Below are 23841 nucleotides of genomic sequence, written 5' to 3' on the forward strand. Positions count from 1 at the left end.
TGAAGCAGAAAGCCTGGAACAAAGATTACATTATCTGGCAAGATTATCATTTAAATTTGAAGGAGGGATTAAACAATTTTCAGACAAGCAAAAGCTGAGAAAATTCACCTACCACAAACCATGTCTGCAGGCTATTTTGGAGGGACTGCTATAGATGGAAGTGTTCCTAAGGTTTAATAGCTGTCACCATCAGTAATAAAACCACAGTAAAGAAAGTAGAACAGCTAATTGCTAAGCAAATGCAAAATTAAATTAACTATTCCCAAAGTCAATCAAGGGATAGACAAAGAGTACAGAATATGATACCTAATATATAAAGAATGGAAGAGGAAGAAAAAGGAGGAGAAAAAGAAAAGAACACTTGCACTGTGTTTGTAATAGTATATTAAATGAGTTAAGTTAGACTCTTAGATAGTAAGGAAGTTAACCTTGAACCTTTGGTAACCACGAATCGAAATTCTACAATGGCAATTAGTAAATACCTATCGATAATCACCCTAAATGTAAATGGACTGAATGCACCAATCAAAAGACACAGAGTCACTGAATGGATAAAAAGACAAGACCCATCTATATGCTGCCTACAAAAGACTCAATTTAAACCCAAAGACATACACAGACTAAAAGTGAAGGGATGGAAAAAGATATTTCATGCAACTAATAAGAAAAAGCAGGAGTTGCAGTACTTGTATCAGACAAAATAGACTTCAAAACAAAGAAAGTAACAAGAGACCAAGAAGGACATTACATAATGATAAAGGGGTCAATCCAACAAGAAGATATAACCATTATAAATATCTATGCTCCCAACACAGGAGCTCCTACATATGTGAAACAAATACTAACTGGATTAAAAGGGGAAATAGAATGCAATGCATTCATTCTAGGAGACTTCAACACTACACTCACTCTGAAGGAAAGATGAACCAGACAGAAAATAAGTAAGAACACAGAGGCACTGAACAACATATTAGGACAGATGGACTTAACAGACATATACAGAACTCTACACCCAAAAGCAGCAGAATACACTTACTTCTCAAGTGCACATGGAACATTTTCAGGAACAGATCATATACTAGGCCACAAAAAGAGCCTCAGTCAATTCAAAAAGACTGACATTGTACCAACCAGTTTCTCAGACCACAAAGGTATGAAACTAGAAATAAATTACACAAAGAAAATGAAAAACCCCACAAACACATGGAGGCTTCACAACATGCTCCTAAATAACCAATGGATCAATGACCAAATAAAAACAGAGATCAAGCAATATATGGAGACAAATGACAACAATAATTTAACACCACAAAATCTGTGGGACACAGCCAAGGCAGTGCTAAGAGAAAAGTATACTGCAATACAGCCTACCTCAGGAAAGAAGAACAATCCCATATAAGCAGTCTAAACTCACAATGAAACTAGAAAACAAAGAACAAAGGAGGCCCACAGTCAGTAGAAGCAGGGACATAATAAAGATAAGAACAGAAAGAAATAAAATTGAGATGAATAAAACAAAAGAAAGAATCAATGAAAGCAAGAGCTGGTTCTTCGAGAAAATAAACAAAATAGATAAACCCCTAGCCAGACTTATCAAGAAAAAAAGAGAATCTACACACATCAACAGAATCAGAAATGAGACAGAAAAAATCACTATAGATACCACAGAAATACACAGAATTATTAGAGAATACTATGAAAAATTTTATGCTAACAAACAGGATACTCTAGAAGAAAGGGAAAACTTTCTAGAAAAACACAACCTTCCAAAGGCCGACCAAGGAAGAAACAGAAAATCTGAACAGACCAATTACCAGCAACAAAATTGAACTGGTAATCAAAAAACTACCTAAGAACAAGCTTCACTGCTGAATTTTATCAAACATTCAGTGAAGACCTAATACCCATCCTCCCTAAAGTTTTCCAAAGAGTAGAAGAAGAGGGAATACTTCCAAACTCATTCTATGAGGCCAGCATCACTTTAATACCAAAACCAGGCAAAGACACCACAAAAAAAGAAAATTACAAACCAACATCACCGATGAACATAGATGCAAAAATACTCAATAAAATATTAGCAAACTGAATTCAAAAATCCTTCAAAAAGATCATCCATCATGATCAAGTGGGATTCATCCCAGGGATGCAAGGATGGTACAACATTTGAAAATCCATCAATGTCATCCACCACATCAACAAAAAGGACAAAAATCACACGATCCTCTCCATAGATGCTGAAAAAGCATTTGACAAAAATCAACATCCATTCATGATAAAAACTCTCAACAAAATGGGTATAGAGGGCAAGTACCTCAACATAATAAAGGCCATATATGACAAACCAACAGCTAACATTATACTTAACAGCGAGAAGCTGAAAGCTTTTCCTTTAAGATCAGGAACAAGACAAGGATGTCCACTCTCCCACCTCTATTCAACATAGTATTGGAGTTCCTAGCCACGGCAATCAGACAACACAAAGAAATAAAAGGCATCCAGATTGGCAAGAGAGAAGTTAAACTGTCCCTGTGTGCAGATGACATGGTATTGTATATAAAAAACCCTAAAGAACCCACTCCAAAACTACTATATCTAATATCTGAATTCAGCAAAGTTGCAGGATACAAAATTAATACACGGAAATCTGTGGCATTCCTATACACTAACAATGAGCTAGCACAGAGAGAAATTAGGAAAACAATTCCATTCACAGTTGCATCAAAAAGAATAAAATACCTAGGAATAAACCTAACCAAGGAAGTGAAAGACCTATACCCTGAAAACCACAATACACTCATGAGAGAAATTAAAGAAGATACCAATAAATGGAAACTCATCTGTGTTCATGGATAGGAAGAATTAATATTGTTAAAATGGCCATCCTCCCTAAAGCAATCTACAGATTCAATGCAATTCCTATCAAAATAGCAACAGCATTCTTCAATGAACTAGAACAAATAGTTCTAAAATTCATATGGAACAACTAAAGACCTCAAATAGCTAAAGCAACTCTGAGAAGAATAATAAATCTGGGGGGGGATTACGCTCCCCAACTTCAAGCTCTACTACAAAGCCACAGTAATCAAGACAATTTGGTACTGGCACAAGAACAGACCCATAGACCAATGGAACAGACTAGAGAGCCCTGATATAAACCAACCAAATATGGTCAGTTAATATATGATAAAGGAACCATGGTTATACAATGGGGAAATGACAGCCTCATCAACAGCTGGTGTTGGCAAAACTGGACAGCTACAAGCAAGAGAATGAAACTGGATTATTGTTTAATCCCACACACAAAAGTAAACTTGAAATGGATTAAAGACTTGAAGGTAAGTCATGAAACCATAAAACTCTTAGAAGACAACATAGGCAAACATCTCCTGAATATAAGCATGAGCAACTTCTTCCTGAACGGATCTCCTCAAGCAAGGGAATCAAAAGCAAAAATGAACTCATGGGACTACATCAAACTAAAAAGTTTCTGTACAATAAAGGACACCATCAACAGAACAAAAAGGCATCCTACAGTATGGGAGAATGTATTTGTAAATGACATATCTGACAAGGGGTTAACACCCAAAATATATAAAAGAACTTACACGTCTCAGCACCCAAAAAGCAAATAACCCGATTAACAAATGGGCAGAGGATATGAAGAGACAGTTCTCCAAAGAAGAAATTCAGATGGTCAAGACACATGAAAAGATGCTCCACATCACTAATCATAAGGCAAATGCAAATTAAAACCACAACGAGACATCACCTCACACCAGTAAGGATGGGCAGCCTCGAAAAGACTAAGAACAACAAATGGTTATGAGGATGCAGACAACGGGGAACCCTCCTACACTGCTGGAGGGAATGTAAGCTAGTTCAACCATTGTGGAAAGTATTATGGAGGTTCCTCATAAAACTCAAAATAGAAATACGATTTGACCCGGGAATCCCACTCCTTGGAAAATACCCAAAGAATACAGCTTCTCAGATTCAAAAAGACAAATGCACCCCTATGTTTATTGCAGCACTGTTTACAACAGCCAAGATATGGAAGCAACCTAAGAGTCCATCAGTAGATGTGAATGGATAAAGAAGACGTGGTACATATACCCAATGGAATACTATTCGGCCATAAGAAAGAAACAACTCTTATCATTTGCAACAACATGGATGGAGCTGGAGGACATTATGCTCAGTGAAATAAGCCAGGCAGAGAAAGACAAATGCCAAATGATTTCCCTCATTTGTGGAGTATAACAATGAAACAAAACTGAAGGAACAAAACAGCAGCAGACTCAGAGACTCCAAGAATGAACTAGTGGTTACCAAAGGGGAGGGATGTGGGAGGATGGGTGGGGAGGTAGGGAGAAGGGGATTAAGGGGTACTATGTTTAGTACACATGGTGTGGGGGACCTCGGGGAGAACAGTGAAGCACACAGAAGGCACATAGTGGATCTGTGGCATCTTGCTGCACTGATGAACAGTGACTGCATTGGGGTATGGGTGGGGACTTAATAATATGGGTAAATGTAGAAACCACATTGTTGTTTCATGTGAAACCTTCATAAGAGTGTATATCAATCATATCTTAAAATATTGAAAAAAAAAGGATGGAAAAAGATATTTCATGCAACTAATAGGGAGAAAAAAGCAGGTATTGCAGTACTTATATCAGACAAAATAGCCTTCAAAACAAAGAAAGTAACAAGAGATAAAAGAAGGACATTACATAATGATAAAAGGGTCAATCCAACAAGAAGATATAACCGTTATAAATACCTATGAACCCTACACAGGAGCACCTACATATGTGAAACAAATACTAACAGAATTGAAGGGGGAAATACAATGCAATGCATTCATTTTAGGAGACTTCAACACACCGCTCACTCCAAAGGACAGATTAACCAGACAGAAAATAAGTAGAGACAGAGGTACTGAACAATGTATTAGAACAGATGGACCTAACAGACATCTACAGAACACACCACCTAAAAGCAACAGGATACATACTCTTCTCAAGTACAATGGAACATTTTCAAGAAAAGATCACAAAAACAGCCTCAGTAAATTCAAAAAGATTGAAACTGTACCAACCAGCTTCTCAGACCACAAAGGTATGAAATTAGAAATAAACTACACAAAGAAAATGAAAAAGCCGACAAACAGATGGCAGCTTAACAACATGCTCCTAAATAATCAATGGATCAATGACCAAATAAAGAAACAGATCAAGCAATATACAGAGAAAAATGACAGGAATATTCAACACTGCAAAACCTGTGGGATGCAGCGAAGGCCATGCTAAGAGGGAAGCATATTGCAATACAGGCCTACCTCAGAAAAGAAGAACAATCCCATATGAACAGTCTAAATTCACAATTAACGAAACTAGAAAAAGAAGAACAAATGAGGCCCAAAGTCAGTAGAAGGAGGGACATAATAAAAATCAGAGCAGAAATAAATAAAATCAAGAACAAACAACAGAATCAATGAAAGCAGGAGCTGGTTCTTCAAGAAAATAAACAAAAGAGATAAACACCTAGCCAGACTTATCAAGAAAAAAAGAGAATCTACACACATCAACAGAATCAGAAATGAGAAAGGAAAAATCACAACAAACACCACAGAAATACTAAGAATTATTAAAGAGTACTATGAAAAATTATATATTAATGAACTGGATAACCTGGAAGAAACAGACAACTTTTTAGAAAAATACAACCTTCCAAGGCTAACCCAGGAAGAAACAGAGAATATGAATAGACCAATTACCAGCAAGGAAATTGAATTAGTATTCAAAAAGCTACCTAAAAACAAAAGCCCTGAAACAGATGGTTTCACTGCTGAATTTTATCAAACATTTTGTGAAGACCTAATACCCATCCTCCTTAAAGTTTTCCAAAAAGGAGAAGAGGAGAGAATACTCCCAAACTCATTCTATGAGGCCAGCATCACTCTAATACCAGAACCAGGCAAAGACACCACAAAAAAAGAAAATTACAGACCAATATCCCTGATGAACATAGATGCAAAAATACTCAACATGTTAGCAAACTGAATTCAAAAATCCATCAAAAAGATCATCCATTATGATGAAGTAGGATTTATTCCAGGGATGCAAGGATGGTACATTTGAAAATCCATCAACATTATCCACCACATCAACAAAAAGAAGGACAAAAATCACACGATCCTCTCCATAGATGCTGAAAAAGCATTCGACAAAAATCAACATCCATTCGTGATAAAAACTCTCAACAAAATGGGTATAGAGGGCAAGTACCCCAACATAATAAAGGCCATATATGACAAACCCACAGCCAACATCACAATTAACAGCGAGAAGCTGAAAGCTTTTCCTTTAAGATCGGAAATAAGACAAGGAAGGATGTCCACTCTCCCCACTTTTATTCCACATAGTTCTGGAGGTCTTAGCATGGCAATCAAACAACACAAAGAAATAAAAGGCATCCAGATTGGCAAGAAAGAAGTTAAATTGTCCCTGAGTGCAGATGACATGATGTTGTATGTAAAAAACCCTAAAGAATCCACTCCAAAACTACTAGATCTAATATCTGAATTCAGCAAAGTTGCAGGATACAAAATTAATACACAGAAATCTGTGGCATTCCTATACACTAACAATGAACTAGCAGAAAGAGAAATCAGGAAAACAATTCCATTCACAATGGCATCAAAAAGAATAAAATACCTAGGAATAAACCTAACCAAGGAAATGAAAGACCTATATGCTGAAAACTACAATACACTCATGAGAGAAATTAAAGAAGATACCAATAAATGGAAACTCATCCGTGTTCATGGATAGGAAGAATTAATATTGTTAAAAAGGCCATCCTCCCTAAAGCAACCTGCATATTCAATGCAATCCCTATCAAAATAGCAACAGCATTCTTCAACAAACTAGAACAAATAGTTCTAAAATTCATATGGAACCACAAAACACTCCGAATAGCCAAAGCAATCCTGAGAAGGAAGAATAAAGCAGGGGAGATTACGCTCCCTGAGTTAAAGCTCTACTACAAAGCCACAGTAATCAAGACAATTTGGTAGTGGCATAAGAACAGACCCAAAGACCAATGGAACAGACTAGAGAACCCTGATATAAACCCAACCATATATGGTCAGTTAATATACGATAAAGGAGTCACGGATATACAATGGGGAAATGACAGCCTCTTCAACAGCTGGTGTTGGCAAAACTGGACAGCTACATGCAAGAGAATGAAACTGGATTATTGTTTAACCCTATACACAAATGTAAACTCAAAATGGATCAAAAACCTGAATATAAATCATGAAACCATAAAACTCTGAGAAGAAAACATAGGCAAAAATCTCTTGAATATAAACAAGAGCAACATTTTCCTGAACACATCTCCTCAGGCAAGGGAAAGAAAAGCACAAATGAACAAATGGGACTACATCATACTAAAAAGCTGCACAGCACAGGACACCATCAGGAGACCAAAAAGGCATCCTACACTATGGAAGAATATATTTGTAAATGACATATCCAACAAGTGGTTAACATCGAAATATATAAAGAACTCATACACCCCAACACCTAAAAAGCAAATAACCTGATTAAGAAATGGGTGTAGGATATGAATAGACTCTTCTCCAAAAAAGAAATTCAGATGGCCAACAGGCACATGAAAAGATGCTCCACATCGCTACTTATCAGGGAAATGCAAATTAAAACTACAATGAGACATTACCTCACACCAGTTAGGATGGCCAACATACAAAAGTCTAGGAACAACAAATGCTGGTGAGGATGCAGAGAAAGGGGAACCCTCCTACACTGCTGGTGGGAATGTTAACTAGTTCAACCATTGTGGAAAGCAGTATGGAGGTTCCTCAAAAAACTAAAAATAGAAATACCATTTGACCCAGGAATTTACCCTAAGAATGCAGGAGCCCAGTTTCAAAAAGACATGTGCACCCCTATGTTTATAGCAGCACTATTTACAATAGCCAAGAAGTGGAAGGAACCTAAGTGTCCATCAGTCAATGAATGGATAAAGAAGATGTGGTACATATACACAATGGAGTATTATTCAGCTATAAGAAGAAAACAAATCCTACCATTTGCAACAACATGGATGGAGCTAGAGGGTATTATGCTCAGTGAAATAAGCCAGGCGGAGAAAGACAAGTACCAAATGATTTCACTCATCTGTGGAGCATAAGAACAAAGCAAAAACTGAAGGAACAAACAGCAGCAGATTCACAGAACCCAAGAATGGACTTACAGTTGCCAAAGGGAAAGGGCTGGGAAGGGTGGGTGGGAAGGGAGGGAGAAGGGGAATAAGGGGCATTATGGTTAGCACACATAATGTAAGGGTGGGGCACGGGGAAGCAGTAGTGACTCTCTCGAATCTTACTATGGTGATGGACAGTGACTGTAATGGGGTATGTGGTGGGTACTTGAGAATGGGGGGAATCTAGTAACCACAATGTTGCTCATGTGATTTTATATTAATGATATCAAAAAAAAAAGATATGTTTTAAAACCTGTAGAGAAAATAAGGATTTTTTAGAGAAAATACTCAGTCTATGCTAAGGTTTGAATTTTTCTGTCCCTCAAAATTTGTATGTTTAAAACCTGATGCCTAAGGAGACAGTCTTAGGAGGTGGCCTTTCAGTGGTGGTTAGATGAAGTGCTCTAGTAAAAGAGGCCCCAGAGAGCTAGCTCACCCCTTCCACCATGTTAGGACAAAGCAAGAAGTTGCCACCTATGAACCAGGAAAGGAGCCCTCACAAGAAGGAGACCATTCTGGTGCCTTGATCTTGGACTTTTCAGCTTCCAAAACAGAAATAAATTTCTATTGTTTATAAGCTACCTGTGATACTTTGTTATAGCAGCCCAAATGGACTAAGTCAGGATGTTGTATATTATGCAGAAAGGGCTTTCAAAAATTTATTGAGCTGTTTATTTTGAGGGTGCTCCATCTCTTACAGTGAGTAAGCTGAATTTGAATATGTATATGTAAATGATTTCCATGACAGAAATGCTCATTCCCCCAAATTAAAAAAAAAGCTGACAAATATTAAATACAGACTAATTTCTACAAAAACTTATCAAGGAAATGTTGGTAACAATGCACTTACTTAAAAATGCCTTACTCCCCAACCCCCATATTAATATAAAAAGCAAAGTAAGTATAAAATTATTTTCATCTTTTCATGGATAACACTGGCCAAATAGAAATGTCTATTCAATAAAAAGAATGTACATGAATCACCTCTTTGACGTTAACAAATTTCAAGTCCAATCACTTACCTATGTAGACTCTTTTGCTGTATCTCTGCATCAGTAACAACACAAATACATGCAGTGGAATAAGGTTGATAATAAACACATAGCCACCCCAAGCAGAGACCTATGGGTAAAGAAATACCCAGTTAATGATTTATGTTTGCTTTTTATAATAGGTAAGCTTTATTTGTCATGAAAATCAAAACATACCATGGACAAATATAAATAGTAGGATTTTTAGCAATTTTGAGATGCTTAAAAATGAATTTATGTGACTTACAAATAACTTATTTCTCCTTATTTTTACTGACAAAAAACAATCAGATAAATGCATTTTTATATTCATTGTGGTCAAATTAAACAATTAAAGGAATGTGGTCAAATTAAACAATTAAAGGAATGATAAAAACATTTTAATTTCAATTGGCAGTGAAAAGACTGTCATGGAGATAAAGACTTTTAGGATAGCAATATAAATTTTTAAAAGAAAATAATGCCATTTACTTCCCCCATTTTTGATGATAAATACATTGCAAGAAACTTCACTGAGAATAGGAGCAATGAACATCAGCACCAGTTAACAACTAACTAAAAGGACTACTCAGATGATCTGGATATGCTTTGAGATCGTCAAAATAAAAAGTGCTACCTTGGGTATAAATTATTTCCTACTAATGAATTAGAAATCAAGATCCCATTTTAATGTTTAGCCTGTATCACAAAGTTAGCATCATCTACTTAATCAGAATTGAGCATGTTCTGGTCTAAATTAATAAAGATCTAAAGATGACATTTATTCTCAACCAACAGAATGCAGTAATTTTTAAAGTACATTCAGTAATAGGCAATAGGGTATTGTCAACATCCCAGTTCTTGGATATGCTCTAGTAATTAAAACCTTGAAAGAACCATCTATACCAGTCACCTTAGGAAATCATATGTTAACATACATATTCTAACAATTCTGCCCTTTGGTCTAAAATAGTTCAGAACCACTTTTAAGGAGTAAACCACTCAGTTTACAATGCATATGAGAACATCTTTTTGCTGCTCAGTTACATGCTATTTTTCACTGAAAACAATGTTAATCTGATTTTGAGCAAGAGTGCTAACTGAAGGGCTTCTAGTTATTTCTAAAATTTAAGTCTAAATTTAAAAGAGAATGAATTTGCTATTACTGAGTACAACTGCACAGAATGTACCCCAGGCTCTAGCCAGTTTAAAAGGGGTATGGATAATTTGGATGCAAATTCCATTCAATTTATTTAAAAAAAAAAGTGAACAGAGATTATATCTTTAATTGCCAGCACAAAACTACTATGTAGGCTGTGGTGTGGAAAAGAAGGCAGGAAAATGAAGGCATAATACTGAATCCACATCTTAAGTATCTGTTGAAACAATATAGTTAAGTTTATGCATTAGAGTATGTGACTGTTATTGAGGTCAAGTTGTACATCTGAAAAGAAAAATTTTGTTTCACTTACTGCAAATACTCTATTTGAGGGGTTGAGTATTAGCCCTCCCCACTAAGGCAAAAGTCTATAAAGGCCCCAGAGATGTGGGTAGGAAAGAGGATGGTAGTAATGAAAGAGAATACGTAAAACATTAATTAAGATCCTAAAGATTTTGGGAGAAAGGAAGTGGAGATCTAGCTCTGGATAGAAGAGAATGATGAAGAATTGGTCTAAGTGCCAAAGATTTGTTAGACTTCATGAGGTTTCAAATATGAAATCTTACCATGTAGAAATACGATAAGCAGCAGCACATTGTCCAAAAAACTGACCCGGTTTTTACAGATTTTACCTAAAAAAATAAAAAGCAACTGATAGAATAAAAATGTTTACAAATGCTTCTGGCCAAATAAAAAAAAGTTAAATGCTTAGTAACTTGTACTACAAAAAACTATGGTTATTATTTTTTTTAAGTACTGAGGTTATCTAGATATTCAGATCCAAAGAGTATATGCATTCACAACAGTGGGCAGCAGTCAGACATTTTAGGAATAGTTTTGGTTTTTTTCTTTTTTGCTATGTAGTTTTCAGTAAAAGGAATAATCTTAAAATGAACAAATTATATTTTTTCATTTTCTGTTAAGTGATTAATATATCTACAAATTCAGATTTAACAAAATAAATTTGTTCAGTAAATCTACATTTTCATATGGTTGGCTTAATTAGATGTAACACTTTAATCTGAAATTTTTCTTCATTTGAATACATGGTCATCTATATCTCACAAATAAATCTAAGCATCAATTTTTGAAAACTTATCATCCAGTAATTTTCAGATATCATAATCAATTATACTCGAGAAATTTATACCCCTAAAATAATTTCTAGAAGGCCTAATGATGTCAGTAAAATCCTAAATTAAACTGGAAGGACAAGCTGCAATAAAAGAAAGTTCAAAAAGTTGACAATTATCTACTGATGTCAGTAAAATTCTAAATTATTCTAAACTGGAAAGACAACCTGCAATAAAAGGTTCAAAAAATTAATAATTATCTACCATCTTTAAAAAACTAACCAAAAAAACAATCCCCAGAGTTCATCTGAAACAGCAAAATGTATTAACACCTTCCAAAAACTGAATTTTAAATTTCAAAAATGAAAATAAGTACTCATATGAAGAGCAAAGGGTCATCTTTCAAGATGAATCAATGACTGTCCCAAAGAAATAAGACACAAATCCCATTACAAGCAATTCTGGATTAAGAGAGTTATCTTTACCTCCTGACAGGAAGTTAAATTTAACAATACTTTATAGAGCTGATTTCAAGGAACTCATTACTTTCAAAATAGGCCTCTACTAGTACATTAAAACAAACTACAGGTGATGCCCAAACTTTTTGGAGAATGGTAAAAACAAAACTGTTAGGCAAGAAAATAGGTATGAGTGAGGTGGAAAGACAAAAGGCCAGGAAAGTCCACTAAAAAGACCCTGAGTTAATCAATTAAACCTCAAAAGCCAGGAGTAACTTAGCCTGTAATGTTTGAATATTCTCCAGATAAATGAGGGTACCTCAGCATAGCCCATGTCTTTATTGTGTTAATCATGCAGACCCAGATTATTTTTTAACTTTACCTATGTTTTTTTTTTCTCCTTCAGGCCCTAATCAAGTAGTTTGTGACCTAGGCAACTAATTTAGCATGCAGGCCCAGCCGTAAACAACATAGTAAAAGGCAGGAGGGATTCCATCTTAAAGATTGTATTTTAATACCCAGGAAGTTAAGAACTAAGATTCTTAACTTACTCTTTAGCAAACACAGTAACTCAGCCCACCTTGGAGGCTGGGCAGGCAGCCTTGTTTGATATGCTACTGGACGGAGACTCCAGAGAAATCACAGCACCAAGTTCCTCGTGTTAAGTTAATTCTAAGTATTCAAAGACCACTTAAGAGGTTTGCACTCCCAGGCCTTGGTCACATTCCTGAAGAATCCTTAAAAGGAGAAATCCCCACCCTTTTGGGGTGCTCCTCTCTCTGAGATCACCTGCACTTTCCAAGTGCGTAAACGTTTAATCTTAAACTTTCTCTCTCCAACCTTTCTTGGTGCCTCTCCTTGCCAAGATGTCGTGTACTTTTTCTCTTTTTAAGCAACTTTAAATAAAACTTTTACTCTGCTTCACTACTGTGTCTCTGTAGTTAATTCAGTGGGGACAAGGACCAAGCAAAATACACAATGCTCCCCCAACAGTTCCAAGTTTTACAAGATGACAAGCTATGGAAATGAACTTGTGATGATTGTATAACATTATTAATTCTAAATTTATAAATGACTAAGAAGGTTAAACTTTATGGTGTATCTTACAGTAATAATAAAAACAAAAAAACATCATATGAGATACCACTTCATATGAAGAAGAGGTTATATACATATATTTTTTTTAATGCAGAGAATACAAGTATTGGCAACGATCTGGAGAAATTAAAACCCTCCTACATTGCTGGTGGCAATGTAAAATGGTACAACTGTGGGAAATTGTCTGTCTGCCAGTTCCTCAAAAAGCTAATTACAGAGTTACCACGTTAATCAACAATTCCACTATTAAGTATATACCAGAGAGAAATAAAAACATCCTCACAAAAACTTGTACAAAAATGTTATTAGTAGCATTATTCATAATAATCAACATGAGAAACAACTTGAATGTTCATCAATTGATGGATTTAAAAAATGTGGTATATCCATACATTTTTTATTCAGCTGTAAGTACTAATATGTATCAACAACATAAATGATTATGCTAAGTGAATGAACCACAAATTAAAGTCACATATTTTGCATGATTTTATATATATGAAATGTCCAGAACAAGTAAGAGATGGAAATGATATTAATGGTGGGGGGAGGGTACTTGGTGGTATAAGATTTCTTTACGGGATGATAATATGTTCTATAAATAAATAGAAGATACTAAAAACCACTGAACTGTAGTGTACACTTTAAAATAGTTAAAATATCTAATTTTATATGAATTTTATCTTAATTTTTAAAAGACAAATTTTTAAAAATTTGAAAAGTTAACTAAGATGCCGGTCAAGGAACTCCTGCAATGATTCAGATTCATGATGTTAAAAGGAAATTAAGAATGCAAAACTATATAATACCACTTTTGTGTTTCTTTAAAGTATTAAAAGGAATTAGAAAAATGACAACACAAATGGTAGTAATACTTGGATGACAGTTTCTTTATACTATTTTTCTATGTTTCTAAGCTTCCAACAAATAAAATACATTATTTCTTAAATTTATTATAAAATGTTTCAATCATATATAAGAATGGAGAATAATAGCCACTCAGACTTCCAAACGTGAATACCATTATTTGTTTCAGATTTTATTAAAAAAATTTTTTTGCTGACATAGAACCTCCTTTCATAACTCCTTCCTCATTATCACTTATCACTCACCCCTCCCTATTCAGAATAACCACGATCATGAACCTGATGTATATGATGGAAACGTATTTTTATACTTTCATTATAAAGAAGTGTAAACAAACAATACATAGTATGGTTTTGTGAGAAACCCACTGTCAGTAAGTGGACACGGAGACAAAGAGAACAGCGGAGCAAGGCTTTATTTAATGAGTCTTGCAAGATCGGGTGTCTGGTGAGCAGGCACACCTGGGGAGATTGGCGCCAGTAATTTATCTCCTAGTGTGCGAGCCCCACCCCCCACGGTTCCTCATTGGCTGAGTACTACAGGGTTCAGTCTTTCCTGGACATCGCCTAAGTCAGTTACATCTTTCCCTTACATTTGTCTTAATTTTATTGGTAGGTTTAAAAAACTCAAGTCAAACAGGTATAGCCAGGCCCTTACCAATTCCCCCACTCCCACCCCCAGCCTGAGCATCTTCCACCACGTGGCCCTTTGTTAATACCTTACTGTCAAAATGTTTAAACATCCTGGTGGGAATAAATCATGTTTAGGTTTTATGTTCTTTCCTAACAGTTTATACTGTTTAAAATTTAAATAAATGGTATCATGCTGTATGTATTATACCTCAGCTTACTTTTCCACTTGACATTACCCACATTTATACATATTGCTTTTATATATAAAAAAATCATATTAGTTAAAAGGCCTTTTTCTCAAGAGGCACACAGTAAACTAAGTTAGTTTTTAAATATTTTTTAGTGAAAAAGCAGCATTAGCAGCATTATCCTGCTTCTCATCATCTTCATCTCCATGGGTGCCTTTCTTCTCAAACTTAAGATCAAGTGTCTCTACTGATTGGCCACAATATTCTCCTCTGGAATTCCTTGCCAAAGCAAAAATATACACAAACTAAGTAGTTTCAGAAGATAAAATTATTAAAGAGAAAAATAATGCTTCCATTCACCGAATTACCTACAAATACACTGAATTAAATGTGTAAAAGCGTATTTACATAAGTTCTTGGCAACTTCCAACTTCCACCATTGAGCATAAAAAACATAAGCATAAGCTAAAGGTGAAATAATAAACAAACAAATGAATGAAAGCTTTAAGTTGAAGCCAGTACTAAGTGGTATCCTTTTCCATGTAAGAAGAACATTAAGTTTAGATAAGTTGGCAACAAGATTTCTGTTTGCTGTTTCCACATGTAAGGTACCATTCCATCCTAAAAAGTAAAAATCTGAACAGACTTGAAAAATCAACTTTTCTCGGATCTGTAAGTGAGCAGAGGACACAGGACAAACTGTTGGGTTTAAGACTGGAGAGAAACACATGGGAACACAGAGAGTCACAGCTTACTGAAGCAGAAACAGGGAAAATTGGGTGGAAAATCTGAACTGTATTTGAGTAATGGTTGGATGCTCAGTGTGGACAGTTCATTGTAGAGCTTTAAAAACCCCAGGGTGGACTTAGTTATACAGGAGGGAGCCCACAAAATTTGAGGGACTTATGTCCAGGATCTTGACCAGGTTCTTATCACAAATAAAAGGGGGAAAAAAATCCCCTTGTTACTTACAGCACAGGGAAGGGTAAAAGGAAGCATTCTGAAATATGCCAGAGCACTCAGTTCTTAACAAGGCCTATCCTCAAGAGAAATGACCAACCAGAGCTTAACCTGCTGAGGTATTACCAGGGCCTAACTGACCTGGGAGCTCTAGCCTTCCACATTGGAGAAGTGAAACACCCAACTCTAGCTCACTCCAGCCATCCTTTCCTACCACCTAAGGGGGGAGGGAAAAAATGAAAAAGAAAATTTGTAAACTTCACAGTCCAACTCACTAAAAGACCTAATCATAAAACTATACAATGTCTCCTCTCTCCCCACACCTTACTTCCACATTACTAAAAGCTTATTTACCTTTTACCAAATATATCATGTCCAGCTATAAGGAACTATTATACCAGAAGGCAAAAAACACAATTTGGAGAGACAGAGCAAGCATCAGACCAGATATGGCAGGAATGTTGGGATTATGAGACCAGAAATTTAAACTATGATTATATGCTAAGGGCTCTAATGGATAGGTAGACAGCATGCAAGAACAGATGAGTAATGTAAGCAGAATGCTGGAAATCCTAAGAAAGAACCAAAAAGAAATGCTGGAGATCACAAATACTGTACCACATATAAAGAATGCCTTTTGATGGGCTTATTAGACTGGAATGGCTGAGGAAACAATTTGAACTAGAGGATATAGCAATAGAAACCTCCAAAACTGAAAAGCAAAGAGAAGAAAGATTAGAAAAAACAGAACTGATTATCAAAGGACTGTGGAACAATAATCAAAGGTGAAATATATGTGTAATGGAGATACCAGAAGAAGAAAAGGAGCAGAATATCTAAAACAATATTGACAGAAAATTTACCCAAATTAATGTTAGACATTAAACCACAGATCCAGGAAGCTCAAGCACCTAATGATAAATGCCCTCAAAACCAACTACACCTAGTTTATATATTTTAAACTATAGAAAATCAAAGGTAAAAAGATCTTGAAAGGAGCCAAAGGAAAAGACACCTACATGAGGAACAGAGATAAGAATGACATGATTTCTACCCAGAAATCACATAAGAGAGAATGAAATATTTAAAGTGCTAAGAATAAACACAAACCCAAAATTCTGTATGTTGTGAAAATATCTTTCAAAAGTTGAGGGAATTTGCTGATAGCAGATTTGCCTTACAATAAATGTTACAAGAAGTTCTTTAGCAGTAAAGAAAATAATAAAGATCAGAAACTTTGATCTATGTAAAAGAAAGAAACAGCATCAAAGACAGAGAGGTAAGTAAAGGTAGAACAAAAACTTTTATTTTTCTTATTCTTAACTGATCTAACAAGTTTGTTGAAACTAATACCACCAACAATGTGTTATGTATGTATTATATATTAAGCACATCTTACATATATGCTTGTATATGCTTTTGTGTAAGTAAAATTAATAACAAATGATACAAGGGGCAACAGGGAGGAATTATGATTATTTTGTTATTACAAGGTACACTGCCTGTGAAATGGCATAGTGTTCTTTGAAATTAGTTGTAAATGTGCACTGCAAACTCTATGGCAACCAGTTAAAAAATAAAAGTGCAACATGCTAAAAAAAGAAGAAAAAAAATGGAATCATAAAATGCTCAATTAAAACCACAAAAGGCAAAAAAGGGTGGACAAAAATAGAAACAAAACAAGTGGACAAAAACAGAAATAAAGAACAAGGTAACAGTAACATACATGGTAAATATTTACCCAAATATATCAATAATCACTTTGAATGTCAATAGTCTAAACGCACCTATTAAAAAATTGTCAGGGTAGATCAAAAAACAAGACCCAACCATGTGTTGTCTCTAAGAAACCTACTTTAAATATAAAGATACATATAAATTAAAAATAGATGGCAAAAAAATACATCATGCTAACACTAGTCCAAAGAAAGCAGGAGTGGCTGTATTAATATCAGACAAAGCAGACTTCAAAGCAAGGAAAGTTACCAGGGTAAAGAAAGGTATTACATATAATGAAAGGATTAATTCTCCAATACTACCAAATAGCCCTTAAAGTGTATGCACCTAGCAAGGGTCAAACCACATGAGGAAAAAACTGACAGAACTACAATGAGAAATGGATGAATCCACTATCATAATTGGAGACCTCAAAGTTCCTCAGTAGCTGAACTCAGCAACACCTCTCTCGACGACTTCATCTAAAAACAGCAGAATACAAATTGTTTTCAAGCCTACATGAAATATTCACCAAGATAAGCCACGTTTTGGGCATTAAAATACATCTTAACAAATTTAAAAGAACAGAGATTATCACATAACATAATATCCTCAGTCCACAATAGAATTAAACTAAAAATCATTAATAGAAAGATAACTAGAAAGTCTCAAAATACAAGGTGGGGGTAAACAACATACATCTAAATAACACATGGGTCAAAGAAGAAATCTCAAGAGAAATTTAAAATAAAAATGAAATAAAAATTTCAACTTAAGACTGAAATGTGTGGGATGCAGAGAAAGAAGTGCTTATAGAGAAATTCAAAGCACTAAATGCACATATTAGAAAAGAAAGATAAATCTAAATCAGTAATCTAAGTTTCCGCCTTAGGAGACAAGAAAAGAAAAAGCAATTTAAATTCAAAGTAAGTAGAAGAAATAAGAATTAGAGCAGAAATCAATGAAATTGAAAACAGGAAATCAATAGAGAAAAATCAATGAAACTGAAAACTGGTTCTTTTAAAGATCATCTAAATTGGTAAGTCTCGAGTCAGGCTAAGAAAATGAGAAACAGTTACTACTATTAGAAATGAGCACCACTCAAGATCCTATCAACATTTATTAAAAGGACAATAAAGGAATACTATAAACAACTCTGTGCCTAGAGATCTCATAACCGAAATAAAACGGACCAGTTAATTCCTTTAATAAAAACTGCCAAAACTCAAACAAGAAGAAATAGACAATCTAATCTGAGTAAGTTCATAGCAAAGAACTTGGATGAATAAATAACCTTCCAAAACAGAAAGTATCAGGCCAAGATGGGCTCACTGGTGAATTTTACCAAACATTTACATAAGAAATTAAACCACTTCTTTATAGTCTCTTCCAGGAAATAGAAAGAGGGAATATTTCCTAACTTATGAGGCCAGGATAGGATTATCCTAATACCAAAGCCAAAGGACATTACAAGAAAAGACAATTATAGACCATTATCTCTTATGAACACAGGTGCAAAATCCTCAACAAAATATTAGCAAATTAAAACCAACAATGTATTATAAGAATTATATACCATGACTAAATTTATGGTCTCATCCCAGGTATGAAAAGCTGGTTCAGCATTTGAAAATTGACTTAAAATGAATTAATGTAATTCATCACATCAAAGGTCAAAGGAAAAGGATCATTAACTTTTATCAATTGATGAAGAAAACGCATCTGACAAAAGCCAACATCCAATCATGATAAAATATCTCAAAAAACTAGCAACAGAGTAGAACTTCCCTAACTTGATAAGTATCTACAAAAAATCTCCAGCTAATGTCATATTTGATAGTGAGAAACTCAAAGCTTTCTCACCAAGATCAGGAACATGGCAAGGACGCTTCCTTTCACCACTCTTTTTCAACATCATACTGGAAGAACTAGATAACGCAATAAAACAAGATTAAAGGAATAAAAGATTAAAGGAAATAAAAAATAGAGGAAGAAATAACTTGGCAACAGCAAAATACTTTTAGTTTTACAAACAATTCAAAATACCAAGCCATGGAACCACATTTCAACTTTTCTAAGTACTTCTGGCCCCCTCCCCCTTCAAAAAAACAAAGTCATGACCTCTTTTTTTGGAGCTATGACTTATAAAGTAAGGTTATTATCATCATCTGTGAAATAGACATATTAGGATTGTTATAAAAAATTATTTACATTTATATATATGGAGAGTGAAAGAGAACTGTACCTGATGTATTTTTAAATGTTATTCATTCTTAAACATATTATGAATAGTAATAGAGGATCTCTGTATGCAACTATAATAGGTAAAAAACAAATGTGTATAACCTACAGCATTTCAACAGGAAGTTTATGGGTATTAATGGCAGCAAAATATTAAGTGTCACTTACCCACAAGTAGTATGTAAACTGAAGTGCAAAAATAGCAATGCCTTCATTATCAAAGGATCCAGCTACTGACCGAGAAATGTAACCTGGTACAATAGCAATAAAACAAGCAGCTAAGAGTCCTGCTCCTTGGTTCCAAAGTTCTCTTGTAAGCAGGAAAGTAGATATAGATGTAAGGCCGCTAAAAGTTGGTGCAAGGAACACACATACATCTCTTATGTGAACTGTTATGTTCAATGTATTTAAAATCCAATGGATAAGGCCAGCTGTTATCATCAACCCTGGGTAAACCTAGGAAGATAAAATGGAAAAATCAATTGTGTATAAGATAACTGAAAACACTAACATAAGTTCTTTTCTTTATCATTACATATTGTTTATAGTAAGTTTGAGAATAAGATCTCAACAGTTTGTCTTCACACACTACAAAATTACATGTTCTTTTGGATTAGATACAAAGAAAAAACTCACACCTGGATGTATTTAAATAAAAGATCAGATATGATAAATGATTACAACAGAAAATGTTTAACAATGAAAAACTGTAGGTAACTTTCTTACTGACCTATTTTTTCACTGTAAAACAGAATCCTAATCTAACTTACCCTTAAGTCTGGGTTTTTAACATTCTCCAGTTTTGCCCACATTTGTGTGTGTATAAGGAAATGAGAAAAGGAAAGAAGACAAGTTACATGCAGTGTTACTTATGTGTTACTTACAAATCATTCTTCTTTCCTTCCAAAGTGAAGATATGGAAAATAAACAACTCTAGCTAGGAAAAGAGGGACTAGGTTGGTTGGTGAATTCAAAGGTAATATTGTGGGACTCCTGGAAGGTTGAACATTTTTAATGCCACTTAATGTATTTAAGGAAGGAAGGGAAATAATAAACTAGAAGAGGCCAGTCAACTGTTGTACTCATCACCCTCACTCTAAAAGAGGAACATGAGACATTAAGAGGATTCAAAGAAAAGTAAATAGGACATTATTTTTGAGCTATTCATCAGTGATTAAAACATGTATTTACACTTCTATCCTTATCTAAGTCCTAAAGGATTCTTTTCTTTCTCTATCACTGAAATTACAAATATTTCCTTTCTTAGCTATATTTAAAATGCAAACTTCCCAAGGTCTTTAACCCCATCCCTTGTGTTTTCTCCTTAGCAGTTATCACTACTACATGTACTCTTTTGGTTATTTTATTGTCTATTAACAACAGCATTCTCAGAAGAATAAAAGCTCCAGAATAGCAGGAAAAATTTCCCCGACATCCAAAACAATAACTGGCACAAAATGGATGTTCACCTTTTGAATGCACAAGAGGAGAATGAGATGGGGAACAGGGGAGAGTGTGGCAATTATTGCCATTCTTAAATATTAAAATTTTGTTCCATTTCACATACAATGTAAGTCCCAGTGTGTTATTTTGTTAGCCATATTAAAAAAGAAAATGAATTTGGAATATCTCTACAGGTAAGTCAATACATCCATGATAATTTGGCAGACTGAGCTAATACACAAAATATAGCCAAAACACATAGAAGTACTGGATGAAAGGACCAAAAAACCCTAACTGAACAAACAAAAAAGGCATATAAAGCTCAAAAGAAAGGGAGCCCTGTAGCTGCCAAGAATAAATTCAAAGTAGGTAATGATGCTAAGGAAGTCCGAGAGAGAGAGATTGAGAGAGAGAGAGAGACAGAAACAAACGAAAACAACATTCCAGGCCTGAAGGTCTGACATGCACGTTGGGGACTGGAGGTTGAAGGGTTATTGCACAATAAAGGGCTAAGAGAAAAGGCCTAATTCTCAGCAGAAAGCCTGGGCCCGTTATGAGACTAAACTAGACAAGTTCTACCCATCTAGCAAGAGAAGCAGTAGGAACTTTTGCCTTACACCTAAATCTTTGAACAGAAACTAAATGAGAAATAAGAAACTTACTTAACACATGTGTGAATATGGGTTCCACATTTATAACAACTTCAGGTATAAGAAACCTCAAGCTGAGAAATGACCTCTAAAAACTGTCCTAAAATCAGTGAACACCCTCAGGGTTCCAGCAAGGGCCATTTGCTGAGAAATATTATTATACGGATGATTCCAAACATTTGGACACCAGGAGTCTCAAAAACTAAGCCTCCATTGAGGATGAATTCAAGATGAAAAGTTATAGATGTACTAGGAAACAAACTATAGTCATCAAATATTAATACAATAAGGTATTTGACAGGATTAGCACCACAGGGAGTACAGCCATCTACCACATCTCTTACCATTCAATACCTTTCTAATTCATCCTGGAGATTACCATGACTATTCTTCTTGTGTCTTTATCTCTATTTACAGCAAGGACAAGAAGATGCCTAGATTAGAAACACAACATCTTACTACCACAAAGAACATATTCTTTCCAAACACAGAGGAAACATCTATAAAATTTGGCTATATCCTAGGCCACATATCAAGTCTCAAATAAATTCCAAAGTATTGAAAGTACAGAATTTATTTCATAACCACAATATATTTAAAGTATAAAGCAAAAAGAGGTGACAAGAAAATTACCTTATGTTTAAAATTCTAAATAACCCACAAATTTGGAAATTATAATGGAAATTCAAATACAATGTGACTTGAACACTAATGAAACTACCACATATCAAAGCTTATGCAATGTGGCTAATAGTGATTAATGGGAAATTTACAGCTTTAAAATGATGAAAGTTGAAAATTATTGACCAAAGTATATCACGAACTAAAAACAAAACAAAACACCAATAAACTCAAAAAAGTGGGAAGAAGTAAGTAAATTGAAATCGAAGACAAATATATAATAGAGATAATCAACAAAGTCAAAGTTTCTTTGGGTTAAGAAATCTAATAAAATTGATAAACCTCTGACAAAACTGATGAGGGAAAAAACAAGACTAAACTTATGTTTCCCCAGCAGGTGTCTTGTGTTTGACTTTCTCTTCAACTCTTACATTCCAAATTCTAAAAATGTTTTCCCCTATGCCATTTTTTGGATATAATAATCCCCCAGGAACTATGGTCAATACTCAAGTACCTGGAGTAACTGAGGACAGATTTGGGACTTGGGAAATTAGAATTTTCTGATTCCTCTAAATTTCTATTTCTTTCCAAGTACTTTTTCAATTAAGTTGCTATAGAACAAAAACAAAAACAAACAAATAACCTGAACTTAAAAACACTGTGATAAGAGATTCCCCCTTCCAGCATTTACTACTTGTCAAAAATAGTGGCTAGTATGAGATACCCTGAAAATAGGACTGGGGAGAGGGTAATGTCAAGAAAAGAGATTTAGTAAGGTAAATACGAGATAATCAGCCATGGAAAATTTAGTTAGTTATGTAAAGCTTTCAAGAATCCCCGTCACCTTTGCAATTATGATTTACTGAAATAACTATAAAATTTTATGATTAATGTAAGTAACTGCAAATATACTTACAGTACCACCTACTATTCTTCCTAGTGGATACCATGCTCTTTCATCAAACCAATTTAAAAATTCATAGAACCCATGAGACGCAAGATGATGTGTTGATCTATAGTTAAACCTGGAGAAAACAGGAAAAAAAGAAATGTTATAAAACTTTGCTTACTAGAAAGAAGTAGCTCTATCTTTCCAATATTATATTTTAAATATAAATGTTTTTACATTTAGCTCTATGGCTACATAAAAATCTTTTATAGCAATTCCCTCAAACTAGAATAACAGATAATTTCCCAAAGAACAGACTTATACCTCTACTATGACCCAAACAAAGCACCTTCCCCACAAAAAAACCATGCCTATGAAACCACTGCTTAGGTTACAGGTGGTAGATGGCTATGCATTTAAAAAAAGAAAGAAAGATAGAAAAGATGATAGTACGCAATTCACCAAATGGTCAAAGAAGTTAATGATTCTCAAAAGATTAAGAACCACTTGCAGAAGACAACATCAAAACAAAAGGAACACA

The 23841-nt window shown here is 34.7% G+C and overlaps 1 protein-coding gene across 3 annotated transcripts in view; it reads right to left on the bottom strand.

The window, feature by feature from the left end:
* STT3B (STT3 oligosaccharyltransferase complex catalytic subunit B) overlaps positions 1-23841 on the bottom strand; it is a 113704-nt gene that overhangs the window by 33739 nt on the left and 56124 nt on the right. Inside the window, exons 2-5 of one of the 3 annotated variants that reach the window (XM_036886114.2) lie at positions 23328-23436; positions 19866-20153; positions 11031-11096; positions 9318-9417 (exon numbers count right to left, since the gene is read on the bottom strand). In XM_036886114.2, the coding sequence (XP_036742009.2) occupies positions 9318-9417; positions 11031-11096; positions 19866-20153; positions 23328-23436 (563 nt within the window). Of the gene's footprint in view, positions 1-9317; positions 9418-11030; positions 11097-19865; positions 20154-22134; positions 22153-23327; positions 23437-23841 lie in introns of those variants that run through there. The other 2 variants (XM_057492201.1, XM_036886115.2) reach the window with 2 other exon arrangements.

The sequence above is a fragment of the Manis pentadactyla genome, chromosome 14 (genome assembly GCF_030020395.1).
Source record: "Manis pentadactyla isolate mManPen7 chromosome 14, mManPen7.hap1, whole genome shotgun sequence".
Classification (NCBI taxonomy): domain Eukaryota; kingdom Metazoa; phylum Chordata; class Mammalia; order Pholidota; family Manidae; genus Manis; species Manis pentadactyla.